Here is a 17,275-nt window from a genome sequence, read left to right on the forward strand (position 1 = left end):
TTCAGTCCTTTCTAGGATTCCTTCAACGGGGGTACCATTCTCAGTTCAGTGGTTTGCTGCTGGGATTCGCCTATGTATTTGCTGTATTCTGGCTGTGTCTCTCAGGAGAGATCTACATCAGGTTCCTGTTGGCCTGCACTTCTTTGCTTCATCCATCTTATCTAGTTTGTGTGGCCCATACATATGCAGCCACCAAACTAGATAAGATGGATCAACTAGCACTTTGTTAAACCAGCATAATCCCTAAATACACTCTAAATGCTTGTCCTTATACCCACAGGTAAGTATAGTCTTCATCTTCCATAAAGGAAATGTCTCTTTACAACAGACTACAACTAATCTACAAGAGACTACAACTAATCAAAATGCGGAACAACGCAGCCCAGTACCAATGGATTTATCTACAAAACACCGGAGGGCCTTGTAGAAGCAGGGATACAGAGATTGTGAGATGGGAGGATCATGGGGTTTGCTGTTCGATTGCGTCCTCCTGTAATGTCAGAAGCTACACCCATAAAGTCCCATAACATGACTGCCAAAACATGAAGAAAAAGGGACAGACATGCCAAAGTGGACGAGTTAAGTCCATGGGGGTCCCATTGCTTTCTAAAGACACCAGTCAGAGCTATTTATGGAGAGCAAATGTAAAAGATGAAATAGGTAAGAATATGATTATTTTAAAATTTTAATTTAAATTTTCTTTATTCATGCAAGTTTGTAAACAAAGTAATACGGTCTTTGATGCTCCATTTTTCTTTTCTTTTCTCTATGTCCCCCACCTGCTCCCTTCCCAACTTCATAACATTTTATGTTTTGATAACCTATTTTCTTCACCTTGCAGGAATGTAATTCTATATCTCAACTGTCATCTAACTTGCAGATTCCCCAAGGAGATCGGCTCTCAGTAGAAACTCATTGCTTGATTCAATATCAATAATGGCGAGGGGATTTCTTTTAGATACTTTCTCCAAGTATATATTAATCTAAATTTACTCACCAGATACTTGGTGACCTCTAATACTCTTATGATTTGGGATTCATTATTTGTCACACTTTTTCAATTTCCTGTTAAGTTTGAGGGGGTATCTTCCAGACTGTTTTCTTCTCCTTTGTTTGAAATTTTAGCGTCAAACATCTTATGTACAGAGATGTATACCTATAGAATATTCTGTAAGATAGAAAGGCTATTAGGACAATACAGCTGGTCAGAAGACATAGCTTATTTTAGAGAAAAACGAAAATCTATTATTGTCTATGTGCACAGATTTTGCCATGTGATTTTTGTTCAGAGAAAGATATAAAAGGATGTTTGTTTCTTTTTCTGGTTTTGTGTTTGTTATGATTCAAAAATCTTAATAATCTCCAGACCCTGTGAGCTTTCTTTACTTTTCTGTTCTCTTCCTTTAAGTTGCGTATGTTATCCCGGTCTTACGTCAATAACCACTCCTTGCCCACTTGAGCTGCTAATTGAGGATTTTACCTTCTGATCTCTTTAGATTTGCTTTTCTTGCCAGCTGATGCTGGACTTTCAGGGAACTTCTTTTCACTCACCCTTTGTGCTTCCACCTCGCTATCTGTACGCCTCATCTCTCTCCTTCGGGTGTGCTGAGCTCGTCTCGTTTTGCGTGCATAATGGAGAAATACCCTAATAACGAGAAATATCGCTCTTAATCTTGTTTTCTGTTTTATTGTGTACTTTATTAAAGTTTCCATTTCGTAACTGGCACAATGCCTGACTTGTATCAAGATTTTTTTAACTCAGTCACCATCAACTGGCATGTGTTAAGCTAGGAGTGGGGGGATCAGAATAAGAATTACCAGATGTCAATGACACTTTCTGGATGAAGAATTTGGGTAATTGAATTGTTACCTAGCCATGAGGTGTAGGGAAGTAATATAAAACACCCACGCTAAAACCGAGGTGAATTATTGAGTCTGCTAAATTAGGGTTTAATACTTTTCTCTTGTGATAGAATCTAGCTGTTCTTATAAGGAAACTTAACATGTCTGAAACTGAAAATAAAATCATTGCACCAATAGCTCGCGGTGAACCTAATAGAAACCCCAGAAACAGAGAATGTTAATTAACGTCGCCAAAAAACTAGGTATAATGAATAATCAGAGTCAAAAATAAATAAAAACCAAGCCTACCAAGCCTACTTATATACCCATAAGTATATGTGTTTCATAGTAATATGTTATATGCATGAATAGGACTGGAAAAAATAATAAAAGATTATTTTTGTTTCTATCGTTTTTCTGAATAAAGTAAGATCATTATGTAATTGTTATATTTCTCAAAAATATATCTTTGGCATTTGTATTGCAGGCCCATTTTGTCTATTTTGGTGTGAACGTTTGTTTAAATCACTGTACTCATGTGGGTATGTGACAGGAGGTAAAAAATCCAAAAGGAAACTAATGAGAAACAACCCTAATACAGAGAGTGGGACTTAGCAACACTTAGTCTGGGCAGAACTGTAGAATTTCCTTGGGGAACATGAAACTAAATCTTAAATACAGTGAGAACGGATCAGTCTAAAGTAACAGATCCAAGGAGTGTACTGCAAACATTAAAATAATAAGGAACAGAGGACATCTCTGAATAATTGATACATTTTTTAAAAAAAGAAGTCCCGTAGATTATTTTAGTCTCTTAGGACTATCGATTCTTGTATTTGACTTAGGGGATTTCCTGTAAAGTTTTCTCCAGATTAGTAATTGCTGAGTAAGTGAGTAACTCAGGAAGCTAAGCACACAAAATGCTCTAAAAGTTGCTGTCTTTCATTTTTAGTTCTTTACACACCAGCTTGGAATCAAAGTCTTGGTCCATCTACTTCTACTGTTTTATGTTTTATCTACACAATTAAGTTTCTTAACAATGATATTTTGGGGGCCAGACTCTTGCTTCAGATACAAAGGTGTTTATGAGATCTTTCACAAAATAACAATTCTGGACAGCCAGTTTCTACACTCTTCCCTGTGTCTCCAGGCCTCAACATGCATTAGCTGCCAGTAGATTTCTGTGAAAAGTTGAAACTTCCTCTGAAGCTTTCTCCCTCACACCTTAGCATATTTGCTGCTGTCTTTGTAGACAATGCTAAAGCAATACACAGAAAACTAACATTATACTGGCCGAGAGGTTGTTTTTTTATATTTAGGATTATATAGATATGTAATACTAAGAATTTATTATGTATAAGGCTATACTGACAGACACATATTGACAATAATCATAGAAATTGAGGCAAAGAGTTTTAACAAAAGGTGATGGGATGAATGGTGCTTGGGGGGATTTGTGGAAAAAATGTCAAAGGAAATGATAATTAAATTATAGCCTAATAATCTGAGGTCAAAAAATATCTGAAAAATAAATTATTACATCAACCTAAACAAATAAATAAAATAGAGCACTTGAAATATACTGTCATACATTAAAAGAACAGGAATGACAAAAACATACAGAAAAATGATGGATCTTTTAAAAAATATGATTAACTAGAAAATAAAGTCTTGAGATGATTGAGGTTTAATCTTATGTAGCATGAAAATTGTACTATGTATTAAACCACATAGTATATAATCCCTTTCAATCTCTCCCATGAAGGTAGAAAATGTATCATATCTATTCCATGATTTTCATGTGATTCAAAGGCACATCTGTTTACATCCATTGCAAAACCGAGGTTGGCCAATGGGTTTTACTACATCTTGCGACAGAGATGAACCCTCCTAAGGCGGGTCCAATCTCTCTCTTCTTTTTCAAAGTTATCACCTGATGAGTAAATAAGTTGTATGGGGAACTGAGTACGCACCAGACTTCTAAATGTACTTCCTTTTATTTTTATTACGTTACGGACCAAGCTTGGAATCCAAGCCGTGATCCACGTGCTTGTGCTGCTTTGCATTTCATCTGCAGTTAAGAAAGGTATAGGGTAGCAAAAGGCAAGTCAATTGCCAGAGTCAGAAGCTGTGTAAAACACGTGCTGGTTACGGTATCCGAGCCCTGTCTTTCCGCCGTTGCCTTATAGATCCACGAAGCGATGAAGGGGACCACTGTGAATATCAATCGATGGTTTAATGCAGAGGATGTCAGTGCCAGCATGGAGGAATCATAGCAGAGGACGTTTAGAGCCACATATTTATGACAAAGGCGGGAGATCAGCGGGAGACAAAGGAAAATGGCATGGCTTTTTCTTCAGGATGAAATCTGAGAAAAGTAGCTTTTCTTACACTCCTTTGTAGAGAGCAGAGATTTCCAATACTTGAGTTTCTTTTTCAACTTACTTAGACATTGCCTTTTAGATGCCTAGACAATTATATTATTAACATATCAGATTTAGTGCTAAGAATTCTTACATTAGCCATCACATTTTTATTTTAATAGGAATTTCACTTACTATGGCCACGTGACACACTTTGTCCGTTGATAGTTAAAAGAAAATCAGATTACCTAATGGATTCCAAAACTTTCCAACCCTTCCCTGCCTGCTATTTTCCTACAGCCGGACTACTGACCCCTTTATGATCTAGAAAACATAAAGAAGATAAAAGAATAAATTCAATTACAGTATGAAATTTCCTGAGAGAGATAGCAAATGTAGAATGAAGAAATTGATTCTGTAATGAAATGGACTTTTTGAATTTCTATCTCTCTGTCTTTCCTTCTTCAAGTGAAAATTTGTTCAGAGAGCTAAGCCTTCAATGTCCTTGTTTCAGAAAGGGAGTTGAAGATAGAAATTAGGTTTAAAGTGCATCAATTCTAGATTATGTCTATTCAGATAGTTAATTCAAGTTGGTAACCAACAATTTCAGCTCCTCTTTATAGCCTATACATCTGGAAAGAAGAATCAGAAAATTATTGTTTCATATGTAAAATGGACTTATAAAGGAAGGGCTATTGTCCTTGGTTGGTTTAAGAAGTGGAGTTGATCAAGCACAGGTGTGTCAGGTAGCTTCTCACTCTTATAAAAGTCTTCTTCCTTTATCTAATAGCACAAACAACATCGGAGCCCAGGGACGTGGCTGTGAAGAGGTTAAGTTAGGGATAAAGAGAGAAAGCCAAACTCCGTGCTCTCAGGATGTCGTTCTCCAATAACAGAACAAATTCATAGATCTTTGGCTATGTAATATTGGTAAACAAAGAGCAGAAATTTCTAAGAAACCTCTGTAATTTGCCAAACGTGCCATTTCCTTGTGCCTACAGCAGTGCTGGGCTGTGGTCTGAACCTGAAATACCTCTCACAGGTTTATTTGTCTGAGCACTTGGTACCCAGCTAGTGGCGATGCTTGGTAAGATGGAGGAACGTTTGTAAATAGAGCTGGGCTCACAGAAGTGTTTCACAGTAGGCCACCTTAAGTTTTACACTCTGACCTCATTTTCTGTTTCCTTCCTGCTTTTTTGACAGAGGAGGAGCAGTGTGAACGGCTGCCTCACGGTTGTGGTGTTATGCCACCCACCATGGTAGACTATAACCCTTCTTGAACTTAAGCAACAATGTGCCTTCCATGAACAGTTTATTAACACTTATCCAGCTTCAGCCGTGAGCAGTGCAGCAGAGGAGAACTGCGATTTGTTTAAACGCTCCGTTCCCAGCCCTGATAGGACCCCGTGGACCCCGTGGAAAGTTATAAATAATCCTGTAAGGACTGACTATGTATCTTTGTCACCGCCCCGAGTGTGATACGTGATTTTTCTTTTTTAAATAAAAACTTGAAAGATTAAGATCTCCTATTAGAGGAATGATTTTTTTTTCCCGTGACACTAATTTTTTTTTTTAAACAAATGGCAAAGGAAGATGAAGCCAATCGGTGTGTTTAGACGGGGTTGGAAAGTGAGAAAGAAAATCTCAACTTGTCTGAGTTTAAGCCTCAGGAGAGTGAACTAGATGTCCCTTTGGGTTGGTGTTATTCCTAGAGCCCATCCCCCTATCATTTTCAGGGTGCTTTCGGTAACAGCAAACACGTCCTGTTTTTGGGTACCAGAGCAGCATAAAATGTGAGGAAGAGGGGCACAGGAGACAGGACAACACACAGAGCCCCAGTCCTCCAGAATTTAATGGGGTGTTAGGAGAAAAATGATCCTGTGAATAAAAGCATTTTTTTGAAAGCTGGTCTTGACTCTTGCTTCAGAAAGAATTCGTGAGAACAGGGAACAGCTACTAGTCAGATTGGTTAGGCAGAGGGATCCCAAAGACAGCTGTTGTGGCTGCCCTTGTCTGGAAGCTCGGAATTTCCTGGGTCTTTTTATTTTTTATTTTATTTTATTTTATTTTATTTTGCCTTTGCTAAAGGCAGATTTCAGAGTAAGTTTTGGCTTATCACTTCACACAAATGAGCACCTCAGCCCAGAGATGGTGCTCAGAATTGAAAGATGCTTGACACCTCGTTGACTGCTTACCAACCTCTTATCTCAAACTTATAAAGCTCTTTAACCCTGAGGTGCTGGTCCACGATCCTCTCCTGTTTCTGAGGTCTCTTGCCTGATGCTCAGGAGGTGAGCAAGACTACCCTGAAGTCACTAACAATGATCCTGAGAGAAAACTGTCCTTTAAAAATTACCTTTCCACAGTCTGTGAATTTCCTTCTTTGAGTTCATCAGACAATAACCCTTAATTATTGTTATTGATGATATGTTTTATTTGCACGGCATCTCAGTCTTCAGTCATAGTTTTTTGCTTAGAGTCCATGAGAGAAGCCATAGGCACTAGCAAATGCCCTTCACTTACACTAAAACGAAAATGGCTTCTTTAAGCTGACATTCGAATGAAATTAATCATGTTAAGTGTCTAATTAGAGTTGCTGCAGTTGGAAATTGGTGAGACTATTGTGATTGTCTGACTATCTATCTGGACATTAATATTGTTCACTCATTTCTGATTAATGGCCATTTCTGATTTGATTCATGTAGAAATCAGTATACTAATTAAAGCAGCCCAGACTAAATTTAGATGCCATCAGAAATATTTCCTGAACATTGTACCAGCCTGATGTGACTCTAAGGCAAGGTTGCTCCTGTCTGAAGTTTGTATTTCTGTGGAAGAGATATTTCAAATTCACAAACAGATAAACTTTACTGTGTGAAAATGTGAATTTCCCCTTTTATGTCTTAAAACATTTTCCCCAAAGCACACACATTTTACTTAGATTTAGTAGATGTCAAAATATAACGCAATAAAAATTGAATGAAGATTTTGATACATTTTCTGTTGATTTAAAATGTTGGTGAATAAAATAAAACTTTAAAAAGCAAATAAAAGTGTATCAGATGAACTTAGCTAAAGAAAATATCAGTTGCTTGGTAGGTAAGTATTTAGAATGTTTTTGGATATTATAAGTTATTCTGAGGGGTACCTATAAAGACCTGGTATAAAATAATGAAGATATTTTATAGACTTACTATTTTACTGTGTTTGTGTAGCTTAGTTTTGAGTTTCAGCTAAACATTATTCTTCGTTTCATATTCCAGAATTTGGTCCTTGTTTTTTTTTCTCCAGCTTTTCATGTTATGTCCATAGTATAGTGTTACCCAACTGTTTGAGAAATTTTTGTACTTTTGCTAGAATTATGTTTTTTGTTGAACTGTGTTTTTAAAAATGGACATTCAAATAATTTCCTTCTTTTAGTTACCCCTAATGAGGTTTCTATAAACGAAGCCACTTTAAGTGGACCGCCTAGTACTTCCGTGCCTAATTTCTTTTCATTCAGCTTCGCTGACGACAGCACAATTTTGAGTTTCTGGAGTACCATTTGGCTCATTTCAGTTGGAGGCTAAATTTGCAGAACTTATGGGAACTCAAGGAACTTCTTGTCGTCATTCAATTATTTGGTGCTCTTAATTGCTACATCTTCCTTGTGAAAGAAGTGCTGTGCTCCAACTTTGTCTCCATATACAGCCCATATATATATATATGTATATATATATATATATATATATATATATATATATATATATATATATACAGCCACCAAAACTAGATAAGACGGATGAAGCGAAGAAGTGCAGGCTGACAGGGACCGGATATAGATCTTTCCTGAGAGACACAGCCAGAGCATGTCAAATACAGACATGAGTGCTAGCAGCAAACCACTGAACTGAGAACGGGACCCCCCAGTTGGAGGAATTAGAGAAAGGGTTGAAGGAGCTGGAGGGGTTTGCAACCCCATAAGAACAACAATACCAACCAACCAGAGCTCCCAGGGACTAAACCATCATCGAAAGAGTACACATGGACAGACCCATGGCTCCAGCTGCATATGTAGCAGAGGATGGCCTTGTTGGGCACCATTGAAAGGAGAAGCCCTTGGTCCTGCCAAGTCTGGAACCCCAGTGTAGGGGAATGTTGGGGAGACAGGAAAGGGGGGGTAGATGGGGAGGAAGAACACCCTTATAGAAGAAGGGGATGGGGATGGAATAGGGGGCTGATGGATGGGAAACAGGGAAAGGGAATAACATTTGAAATGTAATAAAAAATATCCAATAAGAAAATGTTATGATTTGGGGTTGAGGATTTAGCTCAATGGTAGAGCGCTTGTAGCAAGAACAAGACTCTGGGTTTGGTCCTCAGCTCCGGAAAAAGAAAAAAAAATTAGAGAGAGAGAGAGAGAGAGAGAGAGAGAGAGAGAGAGAGAGAGAGAGAGAGAGAGAGAAAGAGAGATACGTTATGCTTGGTAGATATGCCTGCAAGTTGACCTGGAAACACAGACACAGACACACACACAGACACACACACAGACACACACACAGACACACACACAGACACACACACACACACAGACACACACACACACACACACACCTTATTGTCTTTTCAAAGTAGAAACCGAGTCACATTACTTTACTGGTAGAACACGGTTTCTTGTGGCCATAGGAGAAAGTGAGAAAAAATTCTCATCATTGCCTGAAGGCCAGGGATGAACAGACTGTTCCTGGCTTATACCCTGCATGTTTATCTAATACCTTTGTCTCCTCTGGAATTTTAGGCTTTTTCTTTCACCCTTCGCCCACTTCGTAGTTTCTCTGCGCTTTGGTTTCTAATTCTTGGAGAGGTTCCTCTCTGATCTCTCCCGTCTAACTACCTCTCAGCATCTTTCAAAAGCATAGATTAAAATAACATTTCTCTGTGAAAAACTCTTTTGACACCTCTGTCCAATTAGATTATTGCCCTTCGATGGGAGTTTGTTATGGTATTTCCCTATCTCGGATCTGAACCTAATTCAAAAATGAAGCTTGCTTAAGGGATTCACAGAAAATTGAAAGTCTCAAATTGCATTTACTAAGTGTCGAAACGCCTTAGGTAGGAGTTCCCAAGGTGTCTGTGCTTAACCACCTTATCAAGTTGCCAACTCCATTACTGTGGACTTTGGTTGTAAATTATGTAATTTTTTTGTCTAGTAATTTTATGAACACTCGGTCCTTGTGTTTACTGCTTCACCCGTTAAAACTGAAGTTCCAAGTCTTTGGTTTTTCACTCATTCTGATATTCCTCCTAATTGCCGATTTAGAAGACAGAGATAAGAAGGAACCATTGAATGGATAAATTATTAATTACCTCTGAAACTTCTGTGTTTCTGGACCCCCAAGATTTTGCAGCAAAAGTCGTACTTGTCCATGAGATGTAAGATTGGAGTTCCAATGCGTTGAAGTCTTGATATAAGTGGGAGAGAGAGTTTTAAGGCAGGCAGACAGGAGCTAATTGGACTGTCTGACTCCAATCTCTTGGCAAATGTTTTATGAGATTTCTGTCTGTAGGAAAGAAACTGCTTTTTTCATACTTTATTTCATCTTCAAAATTTTATTTTCTAGTTTTGGCTTATTTCTCTTACTTGGTTGTAGCATGAGAGTCTCTCAGGCCTAGTTTACTACGTGGCTTCCTGGAAACTCAGGTGCTATGTGGTTCATTCTCCATTGACTTTTTAATTTGCTATGTACCCTTAAACATGCTTCTTAATATTTCTATACTCCAATATCACTAACTGTAAAAGAATGGAAAAGGTATTAAAATACTGGTATAGTTGTAAGGGAAGACCAATAAATGTGATTGAAAAACAATCTGAAAATATAAAGTCCTAACTATAAGAAAGGAGAAATCATTCAAAATCTGGACAACTTAGAAGGGCCCTTAAATGTACTTAGCAGCTGATGGAGAGTTTTAGGTTTGATATGAGGAAAATTATCCCGACAGTCAGTTGTTAAAACAGGCTACCTTTTTGGCTTCATAATATTTGCCTCCTGCTTCACATTTTTATGCTGTCAAGGCCAGTCCTTCATCAATCTTCCCTATGTGGAAGTTGTAAAGTAGGAACAGCCATTACAAGGACTGGTTTTATAAGATATGGTCATGCTTAAAACGAGCGGCTTTCATTAGCGTTCTCTCGCAGGGTTCTCTTGACCTGCCAGCCGCCCAAGTAATGGCATGGAGACGTTTTATTAATGGGAAAGCTTTAGGCCTTAGCCTAGGCTTCTTCCGAAAGAGCTCGTAACTTATATTAACCCATTTATTCTAATCTAAGTTCTGCCACGTGGCCAGCTAGTTACCTCTCACTAAGTCCTGGTGTATCCGACTTAGTGTCTCGCTTCAGAGTCTCCTGCAGGTCCTCTTTCCCAGAGTTCCTCTCTCTGCCACAAAGTTTCACCTATCGGTATCTGCCCCGCCTTATAGGTCACTCCGCTCGTTATTAAACCAATCAGGACGTTCCTTAGGCAGATGAGAGAGGACAGGGATACATCTTCATGATCTTTGTATGAATCATTGTAAATAATCATTGGACTGATTTGATGTAGAGTTTGTGACGTAAACGATGCCATTTAGCAGCTCTAGTGTTCCTGGAGTTTAAAGCTTTGCTCTTCCCAAGAACATTTCCCACTTAACAAGGTGACCAGCTTCAAGGCCTTATACTGTAGAACAGTCAAATATTTGACTTCAAGGAATGGATGATTGCATTTGTTTTCTTTCAGGCGAAAGTTCTTCTTGATGCAGCAGCCACATCCAAACTGGTTGCTTTTTCCCATCTTATTTCCAAATTTAACAGATCTGTTTAGTTTCTTTCTTGGGTTGATAGTAAGACGTTGAGAGCTGAAGGGAAAAAATGAATTTCTGTAGGTAAAGATTAAAATAGATGTTTAAAGTTCAGGTGGGCACACACAATTAGTTTGAAATAAAAAAAAATGAAGTTACAGCTCATATCCCGAGACCCTAGAACGATATAGGTTTACAGAATGCTAACACTGTGTTTTTGAACTGAGGTATTAAAATTCTAAATCTATTTTTGTTTTCTCTAACTGTAGTGTCCTTCCTCTGAACACAGAAAGGGTCCAAGATCCCTACTTTCAAATCAAATCACGTTGAAAGTGAGAGAGATCTGAGCACGATGAAATTGCTGAGGGCAACATTAGGGACGTTAGTAAGATGTAAACTCCATCACCAAAATTCTACTACACCATCACATGGTTCAGAAACATGCTTCATGTATCCAAAGTTTCCGCTGAACACGTCCGTGATCTCTGACGGGTGCGCTTAAGTTTCCCATCAGTTTAATGGAAGTAAAGCTTACCATGAATCTTCAGGAAAAAGAGGGGATCATGAGATTGGAGGTGATTTCTATTCGGCCAGCACTTTTACATTGTAATACTCAGTGTTTTCTTTTAATCTTGTTTCCGTCCTTAAATTCGTTCCTCTGGATGAAATTCCTTAAAGGTCTTTAGGAACTTGATTCTCCGTAAATCAGTAAATTTAAAGGTTTGCCTAATGAGCGTGTAAAGTTCTGGACATGCAGCCACTAATTGTGACTATCGGGAAAATAAATTTGATTTAAAGTTGTCTCTGCGTCAGAGTATGTTAGCAAGCTGTATGCTGAAGTAGAATATATTAATATAACGCATGGCTAAGTCTCAGCCAGTCTCAGCAGTTGAGATTTACCCAGCCATAGGCTCCTAGCTGATTAGGTCACGTCCATAAAAGGCAATGCCTCAATATGCCACATCCAAAGTAGGTAAGTGTCCAGCTGCAACCAATTAAACTACCTCTGTAAGCCATCTCTTCCCTTTATTTGTAAATACTGCCTGCCACATCGCCGGGAGTCCTCTTTAAAGGTCTCCAGAATGTTACCTGATTCATGAGTCATTATTTGCACGCGTGCACGCGCACGTGCACACAGACACACACATGCCCTCTGCTACATGTAACCTTTAAGTAGGGTATTATTGCATTTGGTTATTTATTTGTTGAAAATAAGGCTTCTTGCTATAAAATATAGCACGGCTGTCAGATTCTAAATTATGGCCACAGCAAATATGCACCAAATACAGAAGGTCCTTCTCCTCATCCTTACTGAAGTTTCCTCTTTGGTATACCTCTTTTTGTTTTCAAACTCTAACTCTGTAGATTGCAATAATTACAAATTCCTTTCTCTTTTGGTATCTTAGATTTTTTTTTTTAAAAAATCTACATTTAACGGCAAATGCTATATATACCGTTAAGCAACACTTTAGACCATTCATGGTGCTTCTTTTGTATGGCTGAATTGTGCTATTTTCCAAGAAAATATCATTTCCTGAACTGTACTTTTTCGGTTTGAAAATAAATAACCAAGCAAATGCCTGGTTCTGAGATGCAATCTACAGGAAAGTCCTCCTTAAAACTTGCTTTCCGTGCACCTCTCAGCACACCCGGATTTGTTTCCTTTTCCCCTGTGCTTAGCAAGGATTGACTTGCCACTGTTTACGAAGTGTTTTAGAGGTGAAAGGTGCTTCGAGAGGCTAAGGCCAATAAAAAGTATTGTGTATGCAATCAGAGTGCTGACTTCTGTAGCACCGAGCTTCCAAGCACATAGTCCAAAGATGATTAAAATCAACATCATTTGTAATTTAAAATACTGTGAACAACAAAGAAGACCCAGCCCGGGCTTTCATTTTGGCAGCCTGCAAATATAGATTGCTGAACAGCGGGGCTCTGTCAATATGAGGCATTCAGCACTCGACTAATCAACTTGAAAGCTTTCTACTCTAGGAAGGAGAAGAAAAAGACCGTATGAAATCAGATTGCATACAACATCATTTTGAAGGATTAGCTATGCGATTATTAAAAGAACACTGCGACTTAACGAATCTAAGTGGAAAGTCTGTTACAGGACTTCTAAGTGTTCGGCTGAATATTCAGGAAGGTGAGACCCATTCCGTGGAGCATAAAAAGACAACCACAACAGTAGAGCCTGACATACTGTAAGGAAAGGAGGATTTGAAAGCGAAGAGAAGTGGTGGTCACTAACGCCCGTGTTAGAGTCAGGCTGTCCGATTTGGGATCTTTCTTTTTAAAATTCTCTTTTCAACGACACCTCTTTAAAAGAAATGTTGTATTCAAAGGGAAAACAGCGTTACCCTGGAAGTTCAGCGCCGGTCCTACCAAGGAACCTTCAGTGAAGTCCACAGACGTGTGCTTGGAGCTCCATGTGAATTATGATTGTCACGCTAAAGTCACGATTTCTATTCTTCTCGTCTTGACCAATATTATAAATGAATTATTTTCTTCATTTGTGTTATATTAGTTTCTCTTAATATAGGTGGACCAAGAGTCATGCCTGGGGTTCCATTAGTGGAATGCGTTTTGGGTGTCAGATTTCCACAGATCTTCTTTTATACAGTGAAAAATATTTCTTAGCAAAGAAAGAAATGTTAAGTCCACACAAGTATAAAAACTGTGGAAATAATTGTGCTTATTGTATTTTTATAATATTAGTTTTTAAAATAATTTCACTTTGGTTGGAACTATGCAGATAACTAAGATGCCGATAATAAGCTCACAGAGCTGACAGAAGGGGAAGTATAAAATGTATACAAGATGCCTCTATTCCACAAAAAGTAGAATAGTATAAATAAGACAGGGATTTATAAAATGGATGAAAATTCTCTGTCTATGATGGAGAACAAGAGAACACGTCTAATTAAAATGTCCCAGCAATTGTCTTCTCTTATCTGCTTATCACATGATAAACTATTTCACAATCAATGATTTAATGCATCATTGGGAAGAAGATAGTTAACTCAGCTATTTAACTGTGTGCACTCATTTAAAAACTGAGGTCTGGTTTTAGAAAATGCATTATTTTGCTTGTAAATAAAGGCCGGACATCTATAGTTTATAGACTGATTTCTTTTTCCCCCATTATGCATGAGGACAAGCTATATCTTAAAATTCAAGAGTCATTTCCATGATGTAATGTAAGTTTTCAATGAATGTTTTAATTATTCCATTAATCGATTGATTAGACTTTTTTTTTTTTTTTTTTTTTTTTTTTTTTTTTTTTGGAGCTGGGGACCGAACCCAGGGCCTTGCGCTTCCTAGGTAAGCGCTCTACCACTGAGCTAAATCCCCAGCCCCCGATTAGACATTTTTGATAACAAAACTCCAGAACACATTCATGAAAACTGGGAATAATACTGCTTTCCTTTTTTCTTTTAATTACTGAAACACGATCCTGCAGCCTGTCCTTTGATTTACTCTAGCCAAGGCTGCTCTCAAACTCCAGATCTTACTGCCTCTACTTTCTGAATGCTGAGCTTATAGGCACGCATTATCCCACCTACTTAAATAATAATCTGTAATCCTTGCAATAACATTAATCTTGACTTCTGGCTAAAGACTTCTGACATCAGACACCGAAGGGTCTCCTGCTGCCCCTCCATGTCCACGTTTCCGTGCTCCTCGCCCCTCACTGCTCCCTGCTTTCTTTACCTTGTTAGAATCTTCTTCTAATGTGTGCATTCAGCTGGAAATACTTAAAAACACTGATTTTAATAAAGTTAGCTGAATCTCCTATGTTCTATAGGTCCACACATCTTTTAGTATTTGAGGCATGTCTTTTCGAGATCATGTCAGTCTTTCTATCTTTAACCATTGATGGGATATTACACAAATACTTGTTTATGTAACGTCATATTAGGTAACACATTCCGGTGTATTACGAGTATCTCTTCACGATTCCTATAACTTCCAGAAGAAATACTAAATTTATTTGGAGGTATTGTTCCAAAAGTAAAGGAAATTAATTCATAAAATCCAAAGTTAAACATTCTGTATGATTAATGCTGTCTTAATAGTTTCTTAAGTGATTTTATTACGGATCTTGCATCTATTCTTGCTTCTGATTTATCGGCTGTTTATTCAGTATCCTGAGAAGCATTCGAGAAAAAGCATGTTCAAGAACAGAATGTGAAATGCTGTAAAGAGAAAACTTCACCACACAGAGCACTGCGTCATTGTGGAGTAAGCATTTACATATGGCCGATGCTTCCTTAGACCCTGCACTGCTTGACCTTAAAACACTCAACTCACTTTGGAATCTCCAGTACTCTGTAGAAAACATCTGTTGCAGTTTGTTACAAAATGTTACTGAATGACAGGTCAATACTGGATAACTTGAAATAACCTAAACTCAGATCTTCTTATTCTTACTAAACCGTTCTACAAAGTATTTCAGGCACTCCGAAGATGGAGGCTATTCCCAAGGGCCAGGATTATAGGTATAGAAAGCCGGAATCTATGTGAAAATCTAATTTTAATCACTCATTCCAAAGCTTCGTGGGCTTACTTATGACCAAAAAGACAATTACTTACTCTACTTGTACTCCAAGTCCGTAGTCTATCATTCGTATTCATTGGCTGAACAGCATCACAAGAACTAGAGATTAACCATTCATTTCATGATTTTGCCGTAAAATAAATACAATTCAGAATATTAAAAGTTGTGGGTATCGGTTTTGACAGGAAGAAGACTGGTGTACACAGCTATCTTACACCTCCTAATACTAGATGGCCTTGTCCTTAAGATGGGGGCTTAAATGGCAAAAATAGTGAATAAGATTCTAGAACACATCACTATGCAATCGAGCTCTGAGACACTCCTTCCGTTCGGTCCCAGTGTCTTTTTAAAGCGGGTTATTTTTGTTTAGCTTTGTGCCGAGAACTTGTGACTTCTTACTCCATGTTAACTATGCAAAACTAGGTGAGTGTGTGACATATGAAGACTTTTTTTCTTAGCCAGCATTGATGCATACCATGTTTTAAGAAGGTTGTGTGGAACTTACCCCGAAACACAGCAAATACATTGAAATTAAAGGGACTGGGATTTGTTTTCATTGTCACTTGGATTTTAAGCTTGGAGAAGAAAACAACTTGTCCCTGATACTGAATGAAAGTGAGAAGCCAGGTGTCCAGCACTGTGGAAAGTGGGGACGCTCGACAGAATGCTATTTTATTTAAATGATCTGTAAATTGGAAAGTAGATCTATGAAGTCAGAGTGGAATGAATTACAGGAGATTGGAGAGTTCAACCTTAAGAACAATTCCTGGGAGGCCAATTCTTACTCTGCGTAGAGTCCACTTTAAGAAGCAATCTCTTGCCTCTTTTACCGAGAGCCATCAACATGAGCCGCGTTCGCACCAAGACCGTGAGGAAGGCGGCCCGGGTCATCATCGAGAAGTACTACACGCGCCTGGGTAATGACTTCCACACCAACAAGCGCGTGTGCGAGGAGATCGCCATCATCCCCAGCAAAAACCTTCGGAACAAGATAGCCGGCTATGTCACGCATCTGATGAAGCGGATTCAGAGAGGTCCTGTGAGAGGCATCTCCATCAAGTTGCAGGAAGAAGAGAGGGAGAGGAGAGATAATTATGTTCCTGAGGTTTCAGCCCTAGATCAGGAGATCATTGAGGTAGATCCTGACACCAAGGAAATGCTGACGCTTCTGGACTTTGGCCGTCTCTCCCACCTCCAGGTCACTCAGCCTACGGTTGGGATGAATTTCGAAACACCACTTGGAGCTGTTTAATCCGTTATGCCATATTTTCAATAAACCTGAAAACAAACAAACAAACAAACAAACAAACAAACAAAGAAGCAATCTCTTTTTCTGGAGGGCAGGTGGCCCGCCCTTTGCTGATTGTATGAGTGGTGCCTAATAGGATGTCTCCTTCAGTTTCATATTCAGGAGATGTTTGATAAGTGAGTGAATGGATGTCCAAAACTTTTCCAAGAAATTACTGGATAAGCAATGGTCTTCTGTTTTGGTAAAGTCCCATATAGTCTAGTCTTTAGGATGCCGTGAACATCTTCCCCAGGGGACTCAACTGAGAAAACCTGGCATCTGGCTAAGCACAGGAGAAGGTCTAAACCCCGGGGCTGCCTTGTCAGAGAAGTTTTCAGTCAGACAAAGAGCAATGGTTCCCTCTCAGTGGCTAAATAAGAGCCAAGGCTTGGAGTAGGGCTGGGGCTGCTG

At 38.6% G+C, this 17,275-nt stretch overlaps 1 protein-coding gene across 1 annotated transcript; it reads left to right on the forward strand.

The window, feature by feature from the left end:
- Window positions 1–16,233: 16,233 nt before the first annotated feature.
- Window positions 16,234–16,859, forward strand: Rps17l2 (ribosomal protein S17 like 2). The gene has a single exon (XM_039084762.2). The coding sequence runs from the start codon at window positions 16,421–16,423 to the stop codon at window positions 16,826–16,828; it is 408 nt and encodes a 135-aa protein (XP_038940690.1). The 5' UTR covers window positions 16,234–16,420; the 3' UTR covers window positions 16,829–16,859.
- Window positions 16,860–17,275: the final 416 nt, after the last annotated feature.

Source organism: Rattus norvegicus, chromosome 9 (assembly GCF_036323735.1).
Source record: "Rattus norvegicus strain BN/NHsdMcwi chromosome 9, GRCr8, whole genome shotgun sequence".
NCBI classification, from domain to species: domain Eukaryota; kingdom Metazoa; phylum Chordata; class Mammalia; order Rodentia; family Muridae; genus Rattus; species Rattus norvegicus.